Below are 25,686 nucleotides of genomic sequence, written 5' to 3' on the forward strand. Positions count from 1 at the left end.
CGCGGCTATAAGCAAAGGAATATTATCATTGGCCAGGTCCAGCCTCCCATATAGGCAGCGCCAGTGGCCCTTTAAATGGCCAAACGCACACTCAACAATCATTCTGCACTTGCTCAGCCTGTTGTTGAACTGCTCCTTGCTGCTGTCAAGGTTCCCCATGAATGGCTTCATAAGCCACGGCATTAAGGGGTAGGCAAGGTCTCCCAGGATCACAATGGGCATTTCAACTTCCCCTACGGTGATCTTCTGGTCCAGGAAGAAGGTCCCTGCTTGCAGCTTCTTGAACAGGCCAGTGTTCCGAAAGATGCGTTTATTATGCACCTTTCCAGACCAGCCTGCGTTAATGTCCATGAAACGCCCACGGTGATCCACAAGCACCTGGAGAACCATAGAGAAATACCCCTTCCGATTAATGTGCTAGGTGGTCTGGTGCCAGAATTGGAATATGCGTGCCATCTATCGCCCCTCCGCAGTTAGGGAAGCCCATTTGTGCAAAGCCATCCACAATGTCATGCATGTTATCCAGAGTCACGTTCTTTTGGAGCACGATGCGATTAATGTTCCTGCACACTTCCATCAACATGAGTCCAACGGTCAACTTTCCCACTCCGAACTGGTTAGCGACTGATCAATAGCAGTCTGGAGTAGCCAGCTTCCACATTGTAATCGCCACGCGCTTCTCCAACGACAGGGCAGCTCTCATTCTCATGTCCTTCCACCGCAGGGCTGGGGCAGGCTCATCACACAGTCCCATGAATGTGGCTTTCCTCATCCAAAAGTTCTGCATCCACTGCTCATCATCCCAGACGTGCATGATGATATGATCCCACCACTCAGTGCTTGGTTCCCAAGCAGAAAAGCAGCGTTCCACTGTGGTCAGCACCTCTGTGAATGCCACAAGCAATCTCGTGTTGTAGCTACTACACGTGGCGAGATCAATGTCAAACTCCTCTCTTGCCTTTGTAGTTTGAGGAATAGCTCCACTGTCACTCGTGATGTGTTAGTGAGAGCGAGCAGCATGTTGGTCAACAGTGTGGGATCCATTTCTGCAGACCAAAAAGGCAGAGTGCACAGTACACAAACCACTGAAAGATGGCGCCAAATGTGGACGGAAGCACAGGGATCGCTCGGATGTGAAGCAATGTATCACGGGGCATTGGGAAAGGACCCAGGATGCCACGCAACCCCCTCCGCCTTCCCACAACTCTTAGCGGCAGAAGAGGAAGAGATGCTCTGTGGGATAGCTGCCCAGAGTGCACTGCTCCGAATACCGCTGCAAGTGGTACAAGTGTGAACACACTATTGCACAGGCAGCTGACAGTGTGAAAACACAACAGTGGTTTCCCTTCAGCACTCTCTGAGAGGTGATGTAACTGCCAGCGATGTAACTCTGCCAGTGTAGACATACCTTTAGAGTACTATTCAGGGTGTTTAGTTTAGTAAGGGTATCTGAATTACATTATTTACATCATTGCAGGTTGCTGGTATTTTTAAAGCTTCAAGGGTCAAATCAAGCTCACACCTCAGTCACTGTTTCACGCTGTCTGCAGACTCAGGATGGCAGCTCATTGATTTATATTCAATTCACATTTGAAAGGTTATCTTCTCAACACTTAGGGATAGAAACTTTCTTTATTTTTTTTTAAAAAAGAGATTACATTCTGTGGGTTCCAAATATGCCATGTGATCCTCATGCAGGCCAGATCTGGCCCAGAGGCTATATGTTAACACAATCTGCTTTAAGCCATTCCACAGCAAAGTTCACAAGAATACACATAAATACAGAAGAAATAAATAAAACAGGAATAATCATCATAGGGTTCTGCTATCAAGCGGACTTTTCCCCAGGGAAACATAACATGCATTTTCAATATCATATTTAAATAACAGTTTTGGTTCACTCTAACTTTCCTGTGTAATTAAAAAACAACAAACAACAACAACAATAGAAAGACACCACCACCTCCACTACCTCCTATCAATAGTTCCTGAGCTTTACTGGTTTCTTCCTTGTTTGAATCATTGATTTTATAAGCAATGAGTGAGATCTCTGTAGTGTTCCACTGCAGACATGCAAATCAAATTTTGTTAGGCATAACCTCTGACTCCAAATATTCATCAAAAGCTGATGGATTATGTAGCTATTTCAATTTGTTTTTTGTTCTGCAATAAAGGGAAAATGAAGTTTTGGTTGGAATTTTCTAAGGCAAACATTTTAAAGTTTACTTTAAAAGAGTAAACTATAGATTGCTGTGTGTTCATGCTATTTCATTTTATTTTCTATGCTTTACCGTGAATATGGAGGTTTTAAAATTTCTGTAGTTTTCTTTTCCATAGCTTTGCATTTAGCTGCCAGTGAATTTCCAGCTACCTGGTGATGTCATTTAAACTAATAAATGAAGTTATTTTTACCAGCCATTCTGTGATGAAAGAGGTATTGGCATCCCAACAGCAGTAGCTTACAAGGAACACTTATATTGGTTGTGTTTCGGTTCTTTGCATTTCATTTTATCTCAGTGTTTATCTGGAAAAAGGAAAATTCTCCATTCTTAAGTATCTCCAAGATCAAGAAGGGAAGTAAAGCAGCCACCCTCATCTTTCAAAGAGATCTGGCATCAAGAGTGAGCTCTTCTAAACTCTTAATGATAGGACAACTCATCACAAACCCCAGAGAGCTCTCTGGGAAAATTCTCCTGGCTGACCTTCAAAGAAACCAGAAGACAGATGTTTCATGGTAGCCTCCAGAATCTGGGAGTCAGTGAAACATATGGAATGGTAACTGGAAAGATTACTAATCCTCCCAAAAGGAGATTTACTTGTACGAGGAAACTGAGGTTTGTGTCTTTATTGAGTTATCTGTTTGTTTATTTCAGATTGTTCTTTATTTGCATATTTAAGTTTAGTCAAGATGTCTCAGAAAACCTTTCCAGATTCAACAGTTGCATCTAATTTAAGTCAAGAAAGTTTCTTCACTGGAAACTGGGATTTCTTTTCCCCTATAGAGACTTACATGAATGCTACTGAAAATCACCTGCCACTAACCTCTTCCCAGGAATGGTTTGGGGTTAACTTTCTTCAGATGGTCATTACTCCTGAGGTGCAAGTCAAGACTGAATATGCAGTCTGAAGTAATTCAGGTCTCTTAAACCGCCTTGTAAAGAAAAGGCTACTGAATCTATTGCATTCTGTAACCAGAGCTATCACTGGCCTTAACTGATTTGTTGGTGCCAAACAAACACTCTCAGGGTATGTCTACACTACGAAATTAGGTCGAATTTATAGAAGTCAGTTTTTTAGAAATCGGTTTTATATATTCGAGTGTGTGTGTCCCCACAGAAAATGCTCTAAGTGCATTAAGTGAATTAACTTGGCGGAGTGCTTCCACAGTACCGAGGCTAGAGTCGACTTCCGGAGCGTTGCACTGTGGGTAGCTATCCCACAGTTCCCGCAGTCTCCGCTGCCCATTGGAATTCTGGGTTGAGATCCCAATGCCTGATGGGGCTAAAATATTGCCGCGGGTGGTTCTGGGTACATATCCTCAGGCCCCCGTTCCCTCCCTCCCTCCGTGAAAGCAAGGGCAGACAATCGTTTCGCGCCTTTTTTCCTGAGTTACCTGTGCAGATGCCATACCACGGCAAGCATGGTGCCCGCTCAGGTAACCGTCACCGTATGTCTCCTGGGTGCTGGCAGACGTGGTACTGCATTGCTACACAGTAGCAGCAACCCATTGCCTTGTGGCAGCAGACGGTGCAATAGGACTGGTAGCCGTCATCGTCATGTCCGAGGTGCTCCTGGCCACGTCGGCCGGGAGCGCCTGGACAGACATGGCCGCAGGGACTAAATTTGGAGTGACTTGATCAAGTCATTCTCTTTAGTCCTGCAGTCAGTCCTATTGAACCATCTTATGGTGAGCAGGCAGGTGATATGGATTGCTAGCAGTCGTATTGTACCATCTTCTGCCAGGCAGGCAAGAGATGAGGATGGGTAGCAGTCATATTGTACCATCTTCAGCCGAGCAGCCCTGAGATGTGGATGGCTTGCAGTCCTTCTGCACCGTCTGCTGCCAGCCAAAGATGTAAAAGACAGATGGAGTGGATCAAAACAAGAAATAGACCAGATTTGTTTTGTACTCATTTGCCTCCCCCTCTCCCCTGTCTAGGGGACTCATTCCTCTAGGTCACACTGCAGTCACTCACAGGGAAGGTGCAGCGAGGTAAATCTAGCCATGTATCAATCAGAGGCCAGACTAACCTTCTTGTTCCAATAAGAACAATAACTTAGGTGCACCATTTCTTATTGGAACCCTCCGTGAAGTCCTGCCTGAAATACTCCTTGATGTAAAGCCACCCTCTTTGTTGATTTTAGCTCCCTGTAGCCAACCCTGTAAGCCGTGTCGTCAGTCGCCCCTCCCTCCGTCAGAGCAACGGCAGACAATCGTTCTGCGCCTTTTTTCTGAGCGGACGCCATACCAAGGCAAGCATGGAGTCCGCTCAGCTCACTTTGGCAATTAGGAGCACATTAAACACCACATGCATTATCCAGCAGTATATGCAGCGCCAGAACCTGGCAGAGCGATACCGGGTGAGTAGGTGACGTCAGCGCGGTCGCGTGAGTGATCAGGACATGGACACAGATTTCTCTGAAAGCATGGGCCCTACCAATGCATGCATCATGGTGCTAATGGGGCAGGTTCATGCTGTGGAACACCGATTCTGGGCTCGGGAAACAAGCACAGACTGGTGGGACCGCATAGTGTTGCAGGTCTGGGACGATTCCCAGTGGCTGCGAAACTTTCGCATCCGTAAGGGCACTTTCATGGAACTTTGTGACTTGCTTTCCCCTGCCCTGAAGCGCATGAATACCAAGATGAGAGCAGCCCTCACAGTTGAGAAGCGAGTGGCGATAGCCTTGTGGAAGCTTGCAACGCCAGACAGCTACCGGTCAGTTGGGAATCAATTTGGAGTGGGCAAATCTACTGTGGGGACTGCTGTGATGCAAGTAGCCCACGCAATCAAAGATCTGCTGATATCAAGGGTAGTGACCCTGGGAAATGTGCAGGTCATAGTGGATGGCTTTGCTGCAATGGGATTCCCTAACTGTGGTGGGGCCATAGACGGAACCCATATCCCTATCTTGGCACCGGAGCACCAAGCCGGCGAGTACATAAACCGCAAGGGGTACTTTTCAATAGTGCTGCAAGCTCTGGTGGATCACAAGGGACGTTTCACCAACATCAACGTGGGATGGCCGGGAAAGGTACATGACGCTCGCATCTTCAGGAACTCTGGTCTGTTTCAAAAGCTGCAGGAAGGGACTTTATTCCCAGACCAGAAAATAACTGTTGGGGATGTTGAAATGCCTATAGTTATCCTTGGGGACCCAGCCTACCCCTTAATGCCATGGCTCATGAAGCCGTACACAGGCAGCCTGGACAGTAGTCAGGAGCTGTTCAACTACAGGCTGAGCAAGTGCAGAATGGTGGTAGAATGTGCATTTGGACGTTTAAAGGCGCGCTGGCGCAGTTTACTGACTTGCTTAGATCTCAGCGAAACCAATATTCCCACTGTTATTACTGCTTGCTGTGTGCTCCACAATATCTGTGAGAGTAAGGGAGAGACGTTTATGGCGGGGTGGGAGGTTGAGGCAAATCGCCTGGCTGCTGCTTACATGCAGCCAGACACCAGGGCGGTTAGAAGAGCACAGGAGGGTGCGGTACGCATCAGAGAAGCTTTGAAAACCAGTTTCATGACTGGCCAGGCTACAGTGTGAAAGTTCTCTTTGTTTCTCCTTGATGAAACCCCCCGCCCCTTGGTTCATTCTACTTCCCTGTAAGCTAACCACCCTCCCCTCATCCCTTCGATCACTGCTTGCAGAGGCAATAAAGTCATTGTTGCTTTTACATTCATGCATTCTTTATTCATTCATCACACAAATAGGGGGATGACTACCAAGGTAGCCCAGGAGGGGTGGTGGAGGAGGGAAGGAAAATGCCACACAGCACTTCAAGCACAGCACTTTAAAATTTTACAACTTTAAAATTTATTGAATGCCAGCCTTCTTTTTTTGGGGCAATCCTCTGTGGTGGAGTGGCTGGTTGGCCGGTGGCCCCCCACCGCATTCTTGGGCGTCTGGGTGTGGAGGCTATGGAACTTGGGGAGGAGTGCGGTTGGTTACACAGGGGCTGTAGTGGCAGTCTGTGCTCCAGCTGCCTTTGCTTCAGCTCAACCATACGCTGGAGCATACTGGTTTGATCCTCCAGCAGCCTCAGCATTGAATCCTGCCTCCTCTCATCACGCTGCCGCCACATTTGAGCTTCAGCCCTGTCTTCAGCCCGCCATTTACTCTCTTCAGCCTGCCACTTACTCTCTTCAGCCCGCCACCTCTCCTCCCAGTCATTTTGTGCTTTCCTGCACTCTGACATTATTTGCCTCCACGCATTCATCTGTGCTCTGTCAGTGTGGGAGGACAGCATGAGCTCAGAGAACATTTCATCATGAGTGCGTTTTTTTTTCTTTCTAATCTTCACTAGCCTCTGGGAAGGAGAAGATCCTGTGATCATTGAAACACATGCAGCTGGTGGAGAAAAAAAAAGGGACAGCGGTATTTAAAAAGACACATTTAAAAAACAGTGGCTACACTCTTTCAGGGTAAACCTTGCTGTTAACATTACATACATAGCACATGTGCTTTCGTTACAAGGTCGCATTTTGCCTCAACCCCCTCAACCCTCCCTCCTCCCCGTGGCTAACAGCGGGGAACATTTCTGTTCAGCCGCAGGCAAACAGCCCAGCAGGAACGGGCTCCTCTGAGTGTCCCCTGAGTGTCACCCTACTTCAACCAGGTGACCATGAATGATATCTCACTCTCCTGAGGATAACACAGAGAGATAAAGAACGGATGTTGTTTGAACGCCAGCAAACATACACTGCAATGCTTTGTTGTACAATGATTCCTGAGTACGTGTTACTGGCCTGGAGTGGTAAAGTGTCCTACCATGAAGGACGCAATAAGGCTGCCCTCCCCAGAAACCTTTTGCAAAGGCTTTGGGAGTACATCCAGGAGAGCCGCGAATGCCAGGGCAAATTAATCCTTTCACATGCTTGCTTTTAAACCATGTGTAGTATTTTAAAAGGTACACTCACCGGAGGTCCCTTCTCCGCCTGCCAGGTCCAGGAGGCAGCCTTGGGTGAGTTCGGGGGGTACTGGCTCCAGGTCCAGGTTGAGAAACAGTTCCTGGCTGTCGGGAAAACCGGTTTCTCCACTTGCTTGCTGTGAGCTATCTACAACCTCATCATCATCATCTTCTTCGTCCCCAAAACCTGCTTCCGTGTTGCCTCCATCTCCATTGAAGGAGTCAAACAACACGGCTGGGGTAGTGGTGGCTGAACCCCCTAAAATGGCATGCAGGTCATCATAGAAGCGGCATGTTTGGGGCTCTGACCCAGAGCGGCCGTTCGCCCCTCTGGTTTTCTGGTAGGCTTGCCTCAGCTCCTTCAGTTTCACGCGGCACTGCTTCGGATCCCTGTTATGGCCTCTGTCCTTCATGCCCTGGGAGATTTTGACAAAGGTTTTGGCATTTCGAAAACTGGAACGGAGTCCTGATAGCACGGATTCCTCTCCCCATACAGCGATCAGATCCCGTACCTCCCGTTCAGTCCATGCTGGAGCTCTTTTGCGATTCTGGGACTCCATCATGGTCACCTCTGCTGATGAGCTCTGCATGGTCACCTGCAGCTTGCCACGCTGGCCAAACAGGAAATGAGATTCAAAAGTTCGCAGTTCTTTTCCTGTCTACCTGGCCAGTGCATCTGAGTTGAGAGTGCTGTCCAGAGCGGTCACAATGGAGCACTCTGGGATAGCTCCCGGAGGCCAATACCGTCGAATTGTGTCCACAGTACCCCAAATTCGACCCGGCAAGGCCGATTTAAGCGCTAATCCACTTGTCAGGGGTGGAGTATGGAAATCGATTTTAAGAGCCCTTTAAGTCGAAATAAAGGGCTTCATCGTGTGGACAGGTGCAGGTTTACATCGATTTAACGCTGCTAAATTCGACCGAAAGTCCTAGTGTAGACCAGGGCCTAGGCCTTGTCTTTGATGCACAGTTGACTGGAGTTGACACTTGACTGGTGCCTCTGACCCAAGTTCCTTCCATACACAAAAACCTCTTGTTCAAGCATGGTAGTACTTTTCACTGAACATCAGCTGGCCCAAGAGGCAGTATAGGCTCTAGTACTGCTAACACTTGAGCTATGAACATAACCACTCTGCAGTGTGAACACGGGCCTAGGCCCTCACGTGCTGTTAGTTCTCCAACGTCTTCCCACAATTCCACCTGAGTTTAGGGTTGCCAATTTTGGTTGGATGTATTCCTGGAGATTTAATCACGTGACATAATCTTTAATTAAAGATTAGTCTTTAATTCCTGGAGACTCCAGACCAATCCTGGAGGGTTGGCAACCCTATCTGAGCTGCATTTTCTTACCAGATATTCACTCCCTACTTGTGTACCAGAAGTCACCTACCAACGTATTTAGCCTGGTTTGGTGTTTGTCCCCCACATTCACAGGCAACTCACTGCACCAGTACCATTGCTTGTACAGGAAATGGTGTCCAGGAGGTTGTCTTCCAGCGTGCTGCCAGCTGGCCAGCTGGTGACATGGGGGTTCTTGTGGATCTCTGGTGGGAGGCCCGCAAAGGCTATGAATTCAGGACCAGTACTTGAAATTCACAATTTGATTATGTGCTCTCTAGGAAGCTGGCAGAGCAAAGGATCCACCAGACAGGACCTCAGGACAGAAGGGAAATAAATATCAAGTCCATAAAGATCACATATGGGAAGATCAGGGACCACAGTGCTCAGTAACTCACTGAGAACAGGCCAGTTTTATGAGGAGATGGACTAGGTGATCAGCAATGTCCCAAGCACAAAATCTTGTTTCAGAACTGCCAGTCAGCATAGGGAGATTCATCGGCTATTAAAATCTGCAACAGCTGTCCCCACTCCTCTATTTCTACATCCATCTTCCATGATCTCCTTAGTAAGGCATATTGCTGCTTTCTCCTGGTGACCCCCATTCTCCCACTGAGACAAGCTGCTGCAGAAACACCCTCCACCGGCTTTCATGCCCTATACCTGCGTCCTCTTTCCAAAATGAAATTTGCATTAATGCCAACATTTGGTACAGACCATTGTTCCAAGTTGAACCCACGCCTTCCCACCAGCTGGAACAGTGGCCACAGACAGAAGTCTGAAGCATGCCAAGCTGCAGTGGTTTACTTTAATGAGTTGCTAGCCAAGACCACTTCTGCACAGGTGCCCAGAAAGGACAGACAAGTTATCTCACAATACAATGAAAGAATTCAGAGGAAGCAGCTCAGATTAGTGCAGCTAGAAGTCCTGCCACCTCACACAAATGAGTGCAGCACCTTTATGGATGCAGTAATTCAAGTTTGTCTTCGCAGCATTGGCTCTCTCACTCAAGCTAGGCGAATTTGAGTGGTCACACTCAGATGCCCCATCACTCGAGTGAACTGGCCAGTGAAGGCAAGACCATGGAGCACAGTCTCATTCCAAGGGTTCACATATTCCACATCCAGGGTTTGTGCATCAACATCACCAAGATCTGCCCCTTTTCTTTCCATTCCTACAGCCAATTCTTTCAAGCAGGCCCTCATTATATTCCACATTGACTACTGCCGCCTCCTTTGAGGTCTGGAAATCCTGCTTTACAGTGAGAGATTAAGGGCATGGCTACACTGGAAACTTTCAAAGCACTGCTGCGGGAGCGCTCCCGCGGCAGCACTTTGAAGGGCGAGCGTGGTCGCGCGCGAGCACTGGGAGAGAGCTCTCCCAGTGCTCCTGGTAATCCACCTCCAGGAGGGGATTAGCTCAGAGTGCTGGGAGCATGGCTCCCAGTGCTCGGAGCCTGTCCACACTGGCGCTTTAAAGTGCTCAGACTTGCTGCATTCAGGGGGATGATTTTTCACTCTCCTGAGCCAGCAAGTTAGAGTGCTATAAAATGTAAGTGTAGACAAGCCCTAAGAAGCTCAATCAATTTAGTTTAACAAAGAGAAGATTAAGAGGTAACTTGATCATGGTCTCTAAGTACCCACACAAGGAGAAGATTTCTGACAGCAGAGGGATTTTTAACTAGCAGACAAAGACATAGCAAGATCCAATGGCTAGAAACTGAAGCTAGACAAATTCAAACTAAAAATAAGGCACAACGTTTTACAGTAAGAGTAATTAACCACTGGAATTACTGACCTAGGGATGTGGTAGATTTTCCCTCACTTGAAATCTTTAAATCGTGATTGATGTCTTTCTAAAAGATATGCTCTGACTCAAATCAGAAATCATGGGCTTGATGCAGGAACTACTTGGTGAAATTCTATGGTCTTTTTTTATGCCAGAGGTCAGACTAGGTAATCATAAGGGTCCCTTCTGACCTTAAGATCTTGAATCTATTAACCTTGATCCCCCTGTTCTTAAACAAAGAAAGGTGTTTTTGCTGGTGTTAATGTGCTTTAATATCTTGAAAGGCTGGTAGAACTCTCTCTAACTTTACTCTTCAGGAGCAAGGTAAAGTATAGAAAATTTCCCCATAATAAAAAGAGTTACTGACCTGTATTTAAAAAGGTCTTTTAAAGTTATGAATGATTGCTGGATGCACACTCACTTGCATTATCCTTTTCTTTGGGAGTTGGTTACCAACTGCTTAAGGTAGGATGTAGAGTGACATCTCAGTGCATCTATCTTAGGTATTTCTAGGGCACCCATCACTATAGTCATTTACTTTTACATAGCATTGCACCTGGACAATATCACAGCTGACTGTGCTCTTCAAGAATCTTGCCAGGTTCTTGAAAATTCTCTCCTTTTTTTTTTCCTTTTAAATTGAGTGTCGACTAATTCTTTGTTTATGGTAGACAGGTTACGGGAAACAAGCAGACTTTGCAGCATGCTCTGAAGAAGGACAGGCTCCATTTTATCTCCTCCATTAGGCTGTTCTGTAGCTAGGGCCGTTTTTAGGGTTGCCAAACCTCCAGGATTGGCCTGGAGTCTCCAGGAATTAAAGATTAATCTTTAATTAAAATTATGTCATGTGATGAAATCTCCAGGAATACATCCAACCAAAATTGGCAACTCTAGCCCTTCAACTCTACCTCCTGGAAGGATATAGTGTGCATATCAAATATGTTAAGCATAAGGTATATTTAAAGTATGGAGATGCTAATTCTCCCCCCCCATGCCCCTAAATTAAGCAACATGACTGTAGGTTAGGATACCTTCAAATAAGTAACTCTATTACTAGAATGCTTTGGGATCAATTCTCTCCTCAGTGCAAACACATAACTCTCTTCAACATTAATTAATGTAACTACACAAATAGAGTACACCTATTCCAGTGGTCTGTAGCTTTCCCATATGGCAGCCAAATATTTTTTATTCCTTTCATCCATGTCAATCTAATCACTCTTATCAGTTCACAGGAAACACATTAGCTGCTAACTGCTCTGTACTTCCTCAGGTGCTAAACCTAAATGACACAGAGCATAAACTGAGCCTTGTGTGGCTCAAAGAGGTAGGTTCTCCTATCAATGGATGTATATATAATTCCCACTAACTTCTGAAACTTGAATGCTGTATGTGTGTATTATAAGGGAGAATAAATTCCAAAGCTTTAACCTTGCTCATGTCTCCTCTAAATTAGTGGCTGATGGTCTTGCAGCACACCTGATTCAGAAAGATTTAGTGAGGGCCATAAAGCATCCCCATACTGAAAGAAAATGCTGTCAAAGGAGTATCCCTCCACTGAATGCACCTTCATGTAGCAACAGTATTTTCTGTATGACATTAAGTTCCACAATAAAGCTAATAATTCTCAACATAAAAATCATATATCATTAATAACAATGTATTTCCCTATAGCCTGTATCATAACCTGGATAGCCAGTAGAAATACCCATGGGAGTGGATCTAGGGGCAGGAAAACTCAACAAGGATCTTGTGGGATTTTCCTAGGATCGTTGAGGTGTCTTCTCCTGCAGGATAACCAGTGGTCCTGGCCCCACAGGCTACAGGTCCTATAAGATCCTCAAGAATAGTGCCATCTGCACCAGCTCCTTGATAATGTGGCTTCGTTGAAGCTATTCTGTCAGCTGTATCCACGAAGCCATCAATGCCTCTGGAGTGAGTGAAGGGAAGTGTGGAAGGGGCTATGGAAGAGTTAATATGTCCTGCGGCTGTATTCACTGTCCATTGTGGATTTGGTAGGGCTTGGCCCGACACCGTTGGCCTTCCAAGGGGGGCCTATGGAATCTGAAGCAAGAAGGGATGGTGACATGGATGTGACTAATCCTTCTCTTACAGGATGTTCGTGAGGAGGGGAGAATCTGCAAGGAAAGGACACTCTGTGTTCTTATTACTACCTGAATAGTATGGCCCTATGCTATCGACACCTTCTTAGATTATTAAAACTGTATAAATTTTTAAAATGCAGTTTGCTTTTCACTATGGCTGTTGTTTATTTACTGTTTGCATTTCTCTCAGGTAGAAAAAATAAATTAAGTCAATTTCATGTATGTTTATACTGTATTCATTTTCACTTTCAGGTTCTCAGTGCTGCATACACAAGTACTGTCAAATGAGTTATCCAATTAAATGCATTTTATATTTTATTTCCTGACAAACATGTTGATTTAGCATCTCAGCTTTCTCACAGGAGAGTTCAGTGCTTTTTTAACCCAAACTGTCTTTGTGAATTTGAGAACACAGGTCACTGCTTCACAGGTTAGGTTTCCCCTTTGGAAGCCAATTTGAGATTGTAAATGAGTTCCTGTTATGAGAAGGAAAAGGTTAATGAGAATCCTGTAGATTATGTATGCTGTTTGGTAGGGGACTGGATGGCTCAGAAGACTGCAAGTGGCCTACTGAGCCTGTCATTGCAGGTTTTAACTTGGCTCAAGTCAGATCTCACCAACTGACAACTCTTTAGAGGACTATATAGAATGAGCTGGAAGTCTCAGTCCATTTCCAAGACTTTGTCTTGACTCAGAAAAAAATGGTTGAGTTTATGTCAGGCTTAACTAACATGCTATCTAGGCCTGACCAAAATTAGTGTTGATACAGGATAAGACTTTGTAACCTTGATTTAGTTGGTTGATTTATAGTGTAGGCAAAAGCCCTACTAGATATGGGTCCACACACATCGCCATCCCAACAGGTACTGACACGTCCCCAACAAAGAACCCAAAATTGCATGGACATGAAGATCAGACTACTCTTTTAACTCTACTTATGCCTGTCCAGGGCATGACTGAAGCATAATTATGAAGTACTGTGGGGAGCGTGTACCATATGTGGTGAACAGTATATGTGTTCTGTGGCTACACAGGCGATTGTATCTAGACTTACCAGTCTAACACCCTTCTTAGCAATATACTTCAACACATTACATTTTCTCCTAACGATACTTGTTTCTTTTTCTTCTCAGACAAACCATGTGGAGACCCCCCATCCTTTCCTCACACGATCCTGCATGGTCACACTGGGTTTGAAATGGGGGATGAGCTGCTTTATGTTTGTGCTCAGGGCTACGTCATGGGCAACAAAGAGGCTGCTTTTACGCTGCTCTGTGACAGCTGTGGGGAATGGTATGGGCAAGTTCAGGCCTGTGTCAAAGGTAAGCTTATCTAGCATACACACCAAGACTCCTCTCAACCAAAGCTGTCAGCAAGTCCTGGTGGGGCTGATAGTGTCCCAAATAGTACCAGATATTTTCAGTCCCCAGGACTTGACTGCAACTGTGTACAGTTGAAGGTGTCTATAGCACTGCTGTGTAACAGTGCTTCTCCAGCTGCTTATGCACCAGGTGATCGTCCACAACTTGCTCTCCCAGTGGCCCTCAGAGCCTTTAACCATACAGTAAAACCTCAGAGTTACAAACACCAGAGTTACGAACTGACTAGTCAATCACACATCTCATTTGGAACCAGAAGTACACAAATCAGGCAGCAGCAGAGACCAAAAAAAGCAAATATAGTACAGTACTGTGTTCAATGTAAACTACTAAAAAATAAAGGGAAAGTTTAAAAAGAAGATTTGACAAGGCAAGGAAACTGTTTCTATGCTTGTTTCAGTTAAATAAAGATGGCTAAAAGCAGCATTTTTCTTCTGCATAGTAAAGTTTCAAAGCTGCATTAAGTCAATGTAAACTTTTGAAAGAACAACTATTACGTTTTGTTCAGAGTTACGAACATTTCAGAGTTATGAACAACTTCCATTCCCGAGGTGTTTGTAACTCTGAGGTTCTACTGTACCAAGCCAGTCACCTCTTGGATATTTTCAGGGGGAGCTCAGGGCAACTGCTTTCACTGAAGCTGTGCAGCACAATGTAGGTGCTGGGCTGGAGTGGGGAATATACACTCTATACTAATACCAGAAGGCTGAGCTGGGAGCTACATTAGGCAGCAATAGGATACTCCTCCAGAGAGGAAACAAGGGTGTGGGGAGCACAAAGTAAGGGCTAGTGAGAAAAATTGAGCACAGCAGGGGTGCTGTGTGGAGGGGAGCACAGAGGAGTGCTATGAGAGAAAGTATGGGAAGCATTTGAAATAATCAAGGGACAGTTTGTCAAATAAGCTGGTGGTCTGGAAGGTCACCTGAGCATTCCACAACACATTGGTTGTTTTCTCTGCCTCTATCACCCTTATACAAGGAATAATTAGGAAAAATGATATAAAATTCCCCAGGATGCACACAAAGGTCTACAGCAACTCCCAGAACCTACCTACCTACCTCAAGACCTCCACCATATCACTTTATCATCAGACCATAATAAAATGCATCATATAAGCAAGATAAATGGAAAAATGGACTAGTGGATGCACTCAAACTTAACAACATAAAGTATAAGCAGCTAAATAACTTCATTTTCCCAGGCAACACTTTAAACACAGAGTTCCATATCACTTTATAATATGTCAAAAGTTCCAGGGTGACCATGTCTTCTAGTGTTTGTTCAACAACCAGGCACTGTGGGGCCCCCAGTCATTATTAGGGCCTGTGGAAACTACTGTTACACAATTAATAGATAATAACAGTAACAAGGCAGAGTGCTAAATATACTAATACCAGTATGCTCAGAAGTCATCAGCAGAAGCTTCCTTTATGGGAAGCAAAGACTAATTAAAATTAAATATTTTAACCTTTAGTGCTACGTTTATCCCCGGTGCATAGCCTTTAAAACCAATGGAGCTACATCAATGGTGAATTTGGCCCTACAACTTGCCATCTATGTATTTTTTGCAAAAGAGTCTGGATCAAACTCTTCATGCTGTTGCACAGTGAGGTGGAATGGGTGTAACTAAGTGAAGGATTTGGCCCTGCATATTGTTGGGATTCCCTCCAAGACCTCTTTCCATTCCGCTTCCCAAGAACTCAGTTTGACTCCACCCTTGTCACTCAGGTATCTTTATTTGGCATACAGCAATGCTACGCTGGTTGATCAGACTCAAACGCAGGGGGGAGGGAGGGTGGCGGTGGATGGATGCAGGGTACATCACAGCTCCAAAGTTACAGAGAAACCTTCTCCCTTTTTATACATTACACATCTCGTTGTATTTACAATACATTGCATCACACATTTTTGGCTTGGCTTGGTTACTTTGCAGGAACCAATCCCTGTGCAGCATGTACTGACCATTATTCAACTTCCTCTTTACCTCATCTCTACACTCCTTGTCCCTCGTTATCTAGTTCATAGTAAATAGTTCCCTGCATGTTCTCCCTCTTATCTTAGGCTATGTTTACACTACAGACCTTACAGGGCACAGTTGTACCTCTGCAGCTGGGCTGCTGTAAGGTCTCCAGGGTAGCCGCTCTATGCCAGTGGGAGAGAACTCTCCCGCCAGCATAATTAAACCACCCCCAACGAGCGGCGGTAACTATGCTGGCAGGAGAGCATATCCCACTGACATAGCGCTGTCCACACGGGCACTTTTCTTGATGAAACTTATGTCAGTCAGGGGTGTGTTTTTTCACACCCCTGACTGCCAAAGGTTTTACTGACAAAAGTGCTAGTGTAGACAAAGCCTTAGTTGGTTCAGACATTCTGTCTTCTTAGCTTACTGACCTATTTACTTACCTTGTTTAGCACAGTTTGTTTTCAACCTGATGATTTATTTCCTTCCCTAATTCTCTCTTCCAAAAAATGAGGCCTCACTCCATGTGTTAATTACTCATGTCAGGCCAGGCCTCAGCTATGACGATATGTGCATTCCTTTAATAAACCCAGTATCTAATAAAAATAAATAATAAAATAAAAGGAGGACTTGTGGCACCTGAGAGAATTTTTTTCATGAAGTTGAAAAGTCCTCCTTTTCTTTTTGCGGATACAGACTAACACGGCTGCTACTCTGAAAAGTATCTTTTGAAAAACCCAAAGGGAGGGATGCAGTTATTTGAGAATTAATTATACTGTTTTATCACTTATGGTTTCCTCATTTTATGGAATCTTAAGCCTTTTACACTGGAATTCAATGTATCAGTAGTCTCTGGCAATGAAAAAGATACCACTAACTGCTGTTAAGGGCATCTTTTAGGGTTAGTTGCTTCTGATATCCATCATGTCACTTTCTCTGGATATAACTTTCACCCCAAAAACTTGGCCATCAGTTACTGGCTATTCGTTCATGCAGGCACAGCAGCTGACTCTGCTGACTCACAGTGTTCCACCCAAACAACTCTCTGATTAGCACTTTGACAAGAGGTTTACTGTCTCCTATTTTCTTTGTTTCCTCTGGTTTGTGGGGGCTGACCAGCCAGATTTGTCCCAGGAGTCTCTCCCAGTCTCTTTGGGGTCATAGGAAACATGATCATTCTTTCTAGTGAGCCAGATCAGGAAAGAGGCCATTGATTTAGGGGGAGAAGGAAGGGAGTGGCACTGAGAGATGTAAACAACTTGAATGGGGTTGCATGCATGGAAGGGAGGGCTGGATTTGGTTATTAGCATATATAAAAGTGTGAACACCATTCCCAGCATACCAGATTTTCAAGCCGGGGGAAAAGTGGTACTTGCAATTCAAGTTGTACACCATCCATTTTTAAAGTGCACCGATGATGGTCATCTCTGTGGATTTATGAGACTTCATCACGTCATGTAGGATGATGTTGCATCATGCTGCCACATTGCTGTTGTGCTTTTTCTGAGAGGGTATTCAATATATTTTACTAGAGTTCATCCTCAGTTTAATAACCCTGGCTTACACTCACTATCTTTCTCCTCACTCTCACAAACCCCCTTTCTCTTCAGTATTGGGCACAATTCCCATTTACTAGAAATAAGCTCTCGGCATGTGCCTCCAGCTATGATGTTAGAACCAGCCCCTTAGTAGTGATCTGCTGTTTATTATTTTGTATTTGCTACTTCTGATGTGGGACGTGACTCATAGGTCTTTAACATACTTGTTTTATTTACTTAAGGAAGGGAATTAACTGCTGATGTTATAACAAAATCAGAGGTTCATTTTTCAAAGCAGTTCAAGGTAGTTAAGCCCAGAGACTGTTAGTGAGCCAAATACATTGTTTACCAGATAGAGTGCACAAGATGTGAATGCAGTGTTTTGTATGTCTTGTGCTATGTTTATTTTCCACACTGAGCACCAGAGTTGCTACAGCCTGGGGTACTGGAATGAAAAACTGGATTTTGCATGTGCCTTTGGATACTTAAAGGAAGTGTACAGTACATATCTGAAAACTCTATGTCCTTTCATAGTAAAGTTGCAAGAGTTGCATATATAAAACATGGTTCTCTCAACTATAGATATCGCTGTGTTATCCATACCATTATTATGTTGTCACTGTTCTAATATGACTCCACCTTGAAGCCTGTCAGAAATTTGTGCAGAATTTGTGTGAAATTTGTGCAGAATGCACCTGTCTGCTAATTTTTTTGGCCCAATCCTGCAAAGTGTTCAGTTTCTTCTATAAAGAGCTTAGTGCCTAAGCTCCCACTAATTTTAGAGAGACTTGGGGCCTGATCCTGTGAAGTGTTTATTACCTTTTTATTACTCTCTAGAAAGACCTGGGCAACTTGGAGGGAATTCAGAGATGCTCAGAATTAAATCCTACTGTCTAGGTTTGGAATCGCCAAAGTTGAGCAGATTCTCTGTTTGAATACATCCCAAAACCACATCCATCACATTTGTGGCGTTATATTACATTGCAATTTTATTTTAAATTTGTTGTCCAGTATCACCTCTAGGTTTCTTTCAGGATTACTGATTTCCAAGTATCAATCTTCTAATAAATCTGTGTTCCATATTGTTTTTTTCAAGATTAGCTTGCTTGCATTTGTCCAAGTAAAATCTCATTTTGTTATTTCTTTCCTGTACTTTTACCTCATCTGTGACACTTCACATAATTTCTCTGTCCTCATCTTCCAAATAAGTCTTCACTGCAAAGCTAATTAATACACTTTACTCCCTCTTCCAGTGCATTAATGAAGATGCTAAATGAGACCAGACCTAAAATTGATGCATATCACCCCTCTTTAGACATCTCTCTTGCAAAAACAAAGAGCTCACAGTTAGACCTGGTCTACACTAGGATATTTTATCTAAAGTTTCTCAGGCTTTGTTTACACTGGCAACGGAACAACAAAACTTTTGTCTTTCAGAGATGTTAAAAAAACATCCCCCTGAAAGACAAAAGTTTTGCTGACAACAACCGCCGGTGTGAACAGCGCTTCGTGGGCAGGAGCGCTTTCCTGCCGACAAAGCTAATGCTTCTCGTTGAGGGTGGAAGTTTTTTGTCAGCAGGAGAGCCGACAAACAGCAGCTACACTGTGCACCTTTTAGTGGCATGGCTGTAGCGACACAGCCATGTCACTAAAAGCTGTGTCATGTATACATATTCTCAGATATTCAGCTCCACCAATAGTTATTCAGCTCCACCAATGATAGGAGCACTAGTGTAGACAATGCACCATTGACATCTTAAGTGTTTTGTCACATATTTCTGCTCCCAGCAGGCTTAGACAACACAGTTCTTAAAATGCTTGCAGCCCTTTCTACTCTAATGCTTTCATTATTGCCATCGCCAGTGGGAAATTTTGGGGCAATATACACACCTGTAGACAGCCAACCAAAGCAGGGGAAACTGAAGCAGCGTTTGGGAAGGCTGAGAAAGAAAGGAGGGTAGAGGCGCAGAGAGAGAAGAACCAGGCATCTTCCACCAATAGATTTTGAATAAAGTTTGCACAATTTTCTGAATTTTAGAAAATTTATAAAAACTTTAAAACTTGGAACCAAAAAAAGTAAGCTTATCTATATCTGTACTTCAATAAATTGCCACGTGGCCAAAATTTGTTCCTTTAAAATGCTAATTTTCCTGCACCAAAACTAGCACACCCACAGGGCTCTTAATACTCTCATACATTTCTCATCAGATGCACACAGAAACACAGAAAAACATACTGAAGAAGTCAGCATCATTGTTAACAACAAAACAAAGCATGTTACCCCCATACATAGGACACTGGGGTTCTAATACCCATAGAACCAGACCAACCAAACACCCCTGATTCCGTACAATCATATCACGTGAGGGTTCCTGCTATATAAAAATCGAAGTGTTTTCAGGTAATCTTCTGGCACTAAGCTTTCTTTAAACTTATAGTAATAAATCCAAACAAAACGTCAATTGTATTGGTTTTCGTCACTACTTATTTTCCTTCATTTATACATTGCCTGTGTAGTCTGTAAGGTCTTTAGGGCAGGCACCTTCAATTTATACGAGTCTGTAAAGTGCCTTGCAACTATTGGTGCTAGCCAGATAAGAATAATAACTTACTGTGTCTCCTATGATTTATCTTCTATTCCTTTTCAACTGTCATTCGACATTTTTATTTCCTTCTGTCTCTTCATCTGTCTCTTTCTTTCTGTTATTTTCAGCATTTGTTTTTCTGCTGATTAATTTTTCTGTCCTTCCCTCCATCCCCCCTCTCTCTTGCTGCCCTATTCTCTTCCCTCCCACTAGGTTGCGTCATTGTGGTCTCACCCCATCTCTTTCCTCCTGGAATCTCTCTCTTCACTGACAGCCTCTTACTGGAGTGTCTCCTCTTCTAGGGGTCTGCCCTAAGTCCCCTTCCCCCACCCACTCGGTTTCATTCCTCCCTCCCTCCTTGGGTACTTTTCACCATTTGATCATCTGCTTCACTGCCTCATCCTTGTGGGTCTCTCCACTTCCCTCTCCCATTGGGTGGTGGCTCTCACCTCTCTTTTCCCCCTTGGGGCTCTTTTTGCAGTTGCTCTCTCCTTTCCTTTGTAAGTGTCTCTCCTTAGGCCTGATTATAGGTTCCTGTCCCGCTTTGGGGTCTCTCTCCACTGTCTTCATACTTGGCTCTCCTCATGGCATTCCCCACTGGGGGCAGGGGTCTCTCTTTTCTTCAGTGGAATCTTTTCCCACCCCGTTCCACACACTTGGCGGTCTCCATTTCCCTCTCCTGCCCCCCTATTCTCCTTAGAAGTTTGTTTTATTAGCAGTCTCATGACTCATTCACAGGTGGGGGGAGGGTCTCTATTCCCCTTTCTTTTGCTCCTGAGGGAGGTATCTTATTCCGCTTCACTGCCTCCACTTGAGAGGCACTAATGCCCCATCAGAGGGTACCCAGCTTCACCTCCACCCCATGGGGCATGTTCCTCAGCTGCTCCCTTGTTGGAGGAGATGGAGAGAATTTCTGCATTTTTCCTCCCTGTTCTCCCTTCCCTCTGGCACTCCCCAACATTTAGCACCCTTTTACTGTGGGATAGGGAGCCTCCCTCAGTCTCTTATTCCTGGGGGTGGGCTCTCAGATTTACCCCAGACCGTCCCTCTTTGCCGGGGGTGGGGTCACTAGGTCGTCTCGTCCCCCCCATTCTTCTCTAGCTGGGAGCAGGTGGTCACCTTGTGGTGCTGGGTTGCCCTTCTCTGCTTTTCACTGACAGGAAGCAGAGGGAAGAGTCCAGGAAGGAGCAGCACCACAACGCCCCCTGTTGCTAGGAGGCCGGAGGAGCTGCATGCTCAGTGCTATCCGCAGGACCAAGGCAGCTAAGTGGGGTTACAAAGCGAAGCAGCAATGGCGAGACTACACCCCTAGAGCTTCTGTCATAGGAACAACCGTGCACCCACCTCAGTTTCCCCTCTCAGGTAACCCAAGAGTTCTACACCAGGCTCTCTTGCCTCCACTGAACACACCAGTGCACGTAGTCATTAAAATCCCAAAACATCTCACCCTCTGATGCCTCACATACCACACATCAGTGCCTCCTACCACACCTGGACTCTTTTTCAGTCCTCTTCTGTCTTTCTGCTAGGGTAGCCTCCCCCCAGCCCTTCCAAATGGAGCACAACCCCACTCTTCCCGGTGGGAACCACCATAGCCCCTCTGCTGGGAGATCATCCTAACCAGGGGAACATCCCCCACTCCTCCAGCCCTCTTACTGTTACCCTGGGCCCAGCTCTCTGGTGTGAGACATCCACCCTCCACTGCCCCTCTGCGTTCAGTCCTTTCTGGCCCTCACCTTCAGCCTCGGTATATACAGTAGCTACGCTTAAAATGCGTCAGTGCCACAGCTGTAGCACTTCAGCGTAGGAACTTACTACAGTGACCGGAAGGATTCTCCCATTGTTGAAGGTAATCCTCCTCCTCCTCCCTGAGAAGTGGTAGCTAGGTCAACAGAATGGCTAGACTTGAGGTTAGGTCATCTTAATGATCTCTCTCAAGGGTGTGGATTTTTCCATGTTTCTCAAAATAAATAAGTTTTCAAATAATACTAATTTGCAATTATTCAGCACCTTAGATTGGAGGAGCTCAAGTATTAGTCATGCCAAATATTCCTGTGGATAGGCTTTATTCCAATTTTATAGGTTGAGAAAGCTAAGACATGGATAACTTAACCTATGTGCCCAGGTCTCACAGGAAGTCTGGGGCAGAGTCTACAGTAAAACCATTCCTATAATACCAGGCCTAGAGAAAAGGGGGGAAAGGGGTGAAGAAACCCTAGAGCCACCTCCTCCCAGGCCTGGGAAAGGGGAGAAAAGCACCTGCAGTGTCCCCCCCTCTCCCTGGACTGGGAAGGCGGTGAAGGACCCCAGAGCTGGTGTGAGGCCTGGGGGGACAGGCAGATGTGGGGGCTAGAAGTGTGTAATTAATTACTGGGCAGATGGACAGATGTGGAGACGAGTGGGTATGGACTTAACTAGAATGTTGGGGTTTGAGGAGAAGCTGGAAGCTCTGCGCCATCAGGCAAATAGGGATTGCTCCTGAAGTGGGAGCCAAAGTCACTTTACTCAATACATTTGAGAGAGTGGGCAACACTAATTTTCTCTCTCAGATATAGTGGGTATGGGTATGGGGAGTTCAGAAATCAACAGACACCCCCCCTAAAAAAGACAACAGTCTTTTTTTAAAAAAAAGTCTTGTGATTTTTGGGGTCTGGCTCATGATGTTTTAACTTTTAGGGTTGACAATGCTGCACTAGTAAAAATCTTGTCTTAAGTGGGAGCAGAATTAGGCCAACACTCATCCCTCTTGGAAATCCCATCCTACACATCCTTGCCCCATTAAAGTCACTGGGAGATATGCCATTTACTAGAATGGAGCCAAGATTGCACTGTTGGCTTTTAGCCTTTAGAAAATGTATGGTGTCTAGTAACTAATGCTTTCAACTAGTCTACATAGTATCTTATCTCCACCCCTCCACCATTCCAACATGAAGTTAACTTTGTTAACATCCCTCCCCCCACCTGCAAAAATCATGAAATTGGCGCAAAAATCATGAACTTTTTTAAAATTAGGATTCTTTTTATTTTCCTATTTTCTTAAACATTTAGAATAGACTTGGGACATGTTTTCAAAGCTTTTCTGTGCAACCACAAAGGCTAGATATTTCCTTTTTTTCAAAGTGAAAGCGGAGATTCTCACTAAGTGACATTACTCCAGGAATTAGTGTTTTAAGAAAACAAACCAAACATTGTAAAACTCATGATAAAATTATAAGAAGTGCCACTGATTTAATTTATTCTAGCTGAGGATCTGTCCCCACAACCAGCTTTATTTCTAATTTAGATAAAAATAACTCAGCCAAAGTGACCCACTGCATACAGTTTTTGACATAATTTTCAAATGAGTTCCTTTGCTTTTTTTCTCTACTTTTGTACATAATTCCATTCAATAACTAAAGCTTGGGACGGGAACAGTATTCAGAATTTCCTTGTCAACATTTCGCTGCTTGTTCAGAGAAGTATCAAACCTCTAAGAAATTATTTCTGGCAGAACTTCCCACTTTTTTAAAAAAGGATTGGGCAGTCATGACACAACTGGGACCGGACAAGTAAAACAGAAAGAGCCTCTCAAAATTCCAAATGGAATGAAAATGGTCTACACTGATTGGCTTTACTGTCCCCATTTCAGAATACACACGCCTGGAATGTTTGGGATCTGCTCCGTTATTTAATGTCATGAATAAACACCAGCAGATACTGGGTAAAAAGGAGGAAAAGTCAAAGCAGTTTTCAGTAAAAGTGAGTCATCACTAGTACTACAGCCGTTACATTTTTGAAAGTGCCCAAGTGATTTGGGAACCCAAGGCCTTGTTTACGTGAGGAAACTTTAGTGAAATCAACTAGGATGTGATTGTAAAGTGCAATAGCTATTCCTCACTAGCTCTGCATGTAGACACTCTTATTCTGGACTGAGTGCTTTCTTGTGGATTAACTTAATCCACAAAGGCTCTTCTACTGTGGAATAAGAGTGTCCGCATGAGGAGATAGTAAGGAACAGCAATTGTGCTTTACATTCACATACTACCTTTTTTCACAATAGCTTCCTGTGTAGACAAGCCCTTAGGCTCCTATATGCATAAGTCACTTTTGAAATGTAATTTAGGCTTCTGGGATGCCTGTTTTGCAACCTTAGAATTAACTATAAAAAAATTGAGAATTTAGTGTAAAGAATGAATCAAAAGAATTGAATTACAATTAAAAGGAAGCTGGGTTATATTTGGTTGTTGATATTTTCTGGTACAGCAGAGAAAAATAATCACTAAATGTTTTTGGGGAAAATGTTCCAGCGGAGGACCATGAACAGAGCTTTTCAGATACTTTGATGCTGGAAAGTGATTCTATTTCAGTGAAGGTTTACTTTTGGAAACATGTATCACAACTTTTATTGCAGCTGATTCCTGTCAGAGACAGGAACCACAAAAAAGATACTGTAATGCATATCTAATTCCTGTGTGGAAAAACAGTTACATTAAAATGACATTTCCCAAAGAACTGGCTTGATTCTGAAACTGCTCTGAGTGACTAGATACATAATCAGCCTTAATACTTTTACACATAGAGGCCACATAGACCAATAGGGAGGACACAGGTCTGAGAATCAAAAAACCAGGTTGTTAGTCCCAATTCTGCCAATGACTCACTCTGTGAGTTTGGGTAAATGACTTCACCTCCTTGTGCCCTTTTTTTGCCTCCATCTGTAAAATCAGAATAAATTATTCTCACCCAGCTTTGCAAAACATTTTGAGATTTCTAGACTAAAAGTGCCATGTAAGAGCTACATAATATTATGATTACTCTACAAGCTTTGTTTGTCATATATTACTATTGCCCAGCTTAAAAATAATTAATTAATAAAGGGTACAATCTGAAAGATTTTGGAAGAATTAGCACAAGCGCATTGAACAAAATAATCTTAAAGTTGTAGTCAATGGATTGCGGATACAATGAAGTACATCAAAAATTAATAAAGAATATGCTGCAAGAGGCCTAAAATGTTTTACACACTTGAGGTAATGCACTATACTTTTTAATCAAGATATTCTTGAGGGAAAAAATGCTTCTATATAGTTACTGTTTCTTGCCATTTCCCACTATGAAAGGGCACTGTGTTAAAACTGAAAACACAGGAATTTCAACCCAAACAAAGCAACCTTAGGCAGAGAACAGGAAAATACATTTTTGCAGTTTATTATTTTTTCTTCTGCAGTGAAGAGAATGTATTTGTTTCAGAAAATATATCCTGAAGCTTGGGATTGTAATAAGGATCTGAAAGCTGGTATTGTGTGACATACTCTGGCTGTCTTAAAGGGGGAAAAGGAAACCACCACTTGCTAAGTGACAATGTTCCTTTTTTCTGCCCTAAATCATTGGTTCATTATAGACCAGTGGTTCTCAAACTGAGAGTCGGGACCCCAAAGTGGGTCATGACCCTGTTTTAATGGGGTTGCCAGGGTTGGTGTTCGACTTGCTGGGGCCCAGGGCCAAAGCCCGAGCCCATTACCGGGGATCAAAGCTGAAGCCCGAAGGCTTCAACCCTGGGTGGTGGGGCTCAGGTTACAGGTCCCCTCCTTGAGACTGAAGCCCCAGGCTTTGGCCACCCAAGCCACAGGCAGTGGGGCTCAGGCTTTGGCCCCCCCAAACAGGGTGGTGGGGCTTGGGCTTTGGTCCCTCCACCCGGGGCAGGAGGATCTCAGGCGGGCTCAGGCTTTAGTTACTCCTGCTGGGGTCATGTAGTAATTTTTGTTGTCAGAAGGGGGTCGCGGTACAATGAAGTTTGAGAACCCCTGTATACACACAAAACTAATACGAGCATTAACATTTACATTGTGAAAGCTCCTAGAGGCCTCATTGTACCTGGC

The 25,686-nt window shown here is 44.3% G+C and overlaps 1 protein-coding gene across 1 annotated transcript in view; it reads left to right on the top strand.

The window, feature by feature from the left end:
* The window catches only part of SUSD5 (sushi domain containing 5), a 73,533-nt gene that overhangs the window by 36,235 nt on the left and 11,612 nt on the right, over positions 1-25,686 (top strand). Inside the window, exon 4 of the mRNA XM_043540717.1 lies at positions 13,497-13,685. Within this exon, the coding sequence (XP_043396652.1) occupies positions 13,497-13,685 (189 nt within the window). The remainder of the gene's footprint in view (positions 1-13,496; positions 13,686-25,686) is intronic.

This window comes from Chelonia mydas, chromosome 2, assembly GCF_015237465.2.
Source record: "Chelonia mydas isolate rCheMyd1 chromosome 2, rCheMyd1.pri.v2, whole genome shotgun sequence".
In the NCBI taxonomy this organism is placed as follows: Eukaryota; Metazoa; Chordata; order Testudines; family Cheloniidae; genus Chelonia; species Chelonia mydas.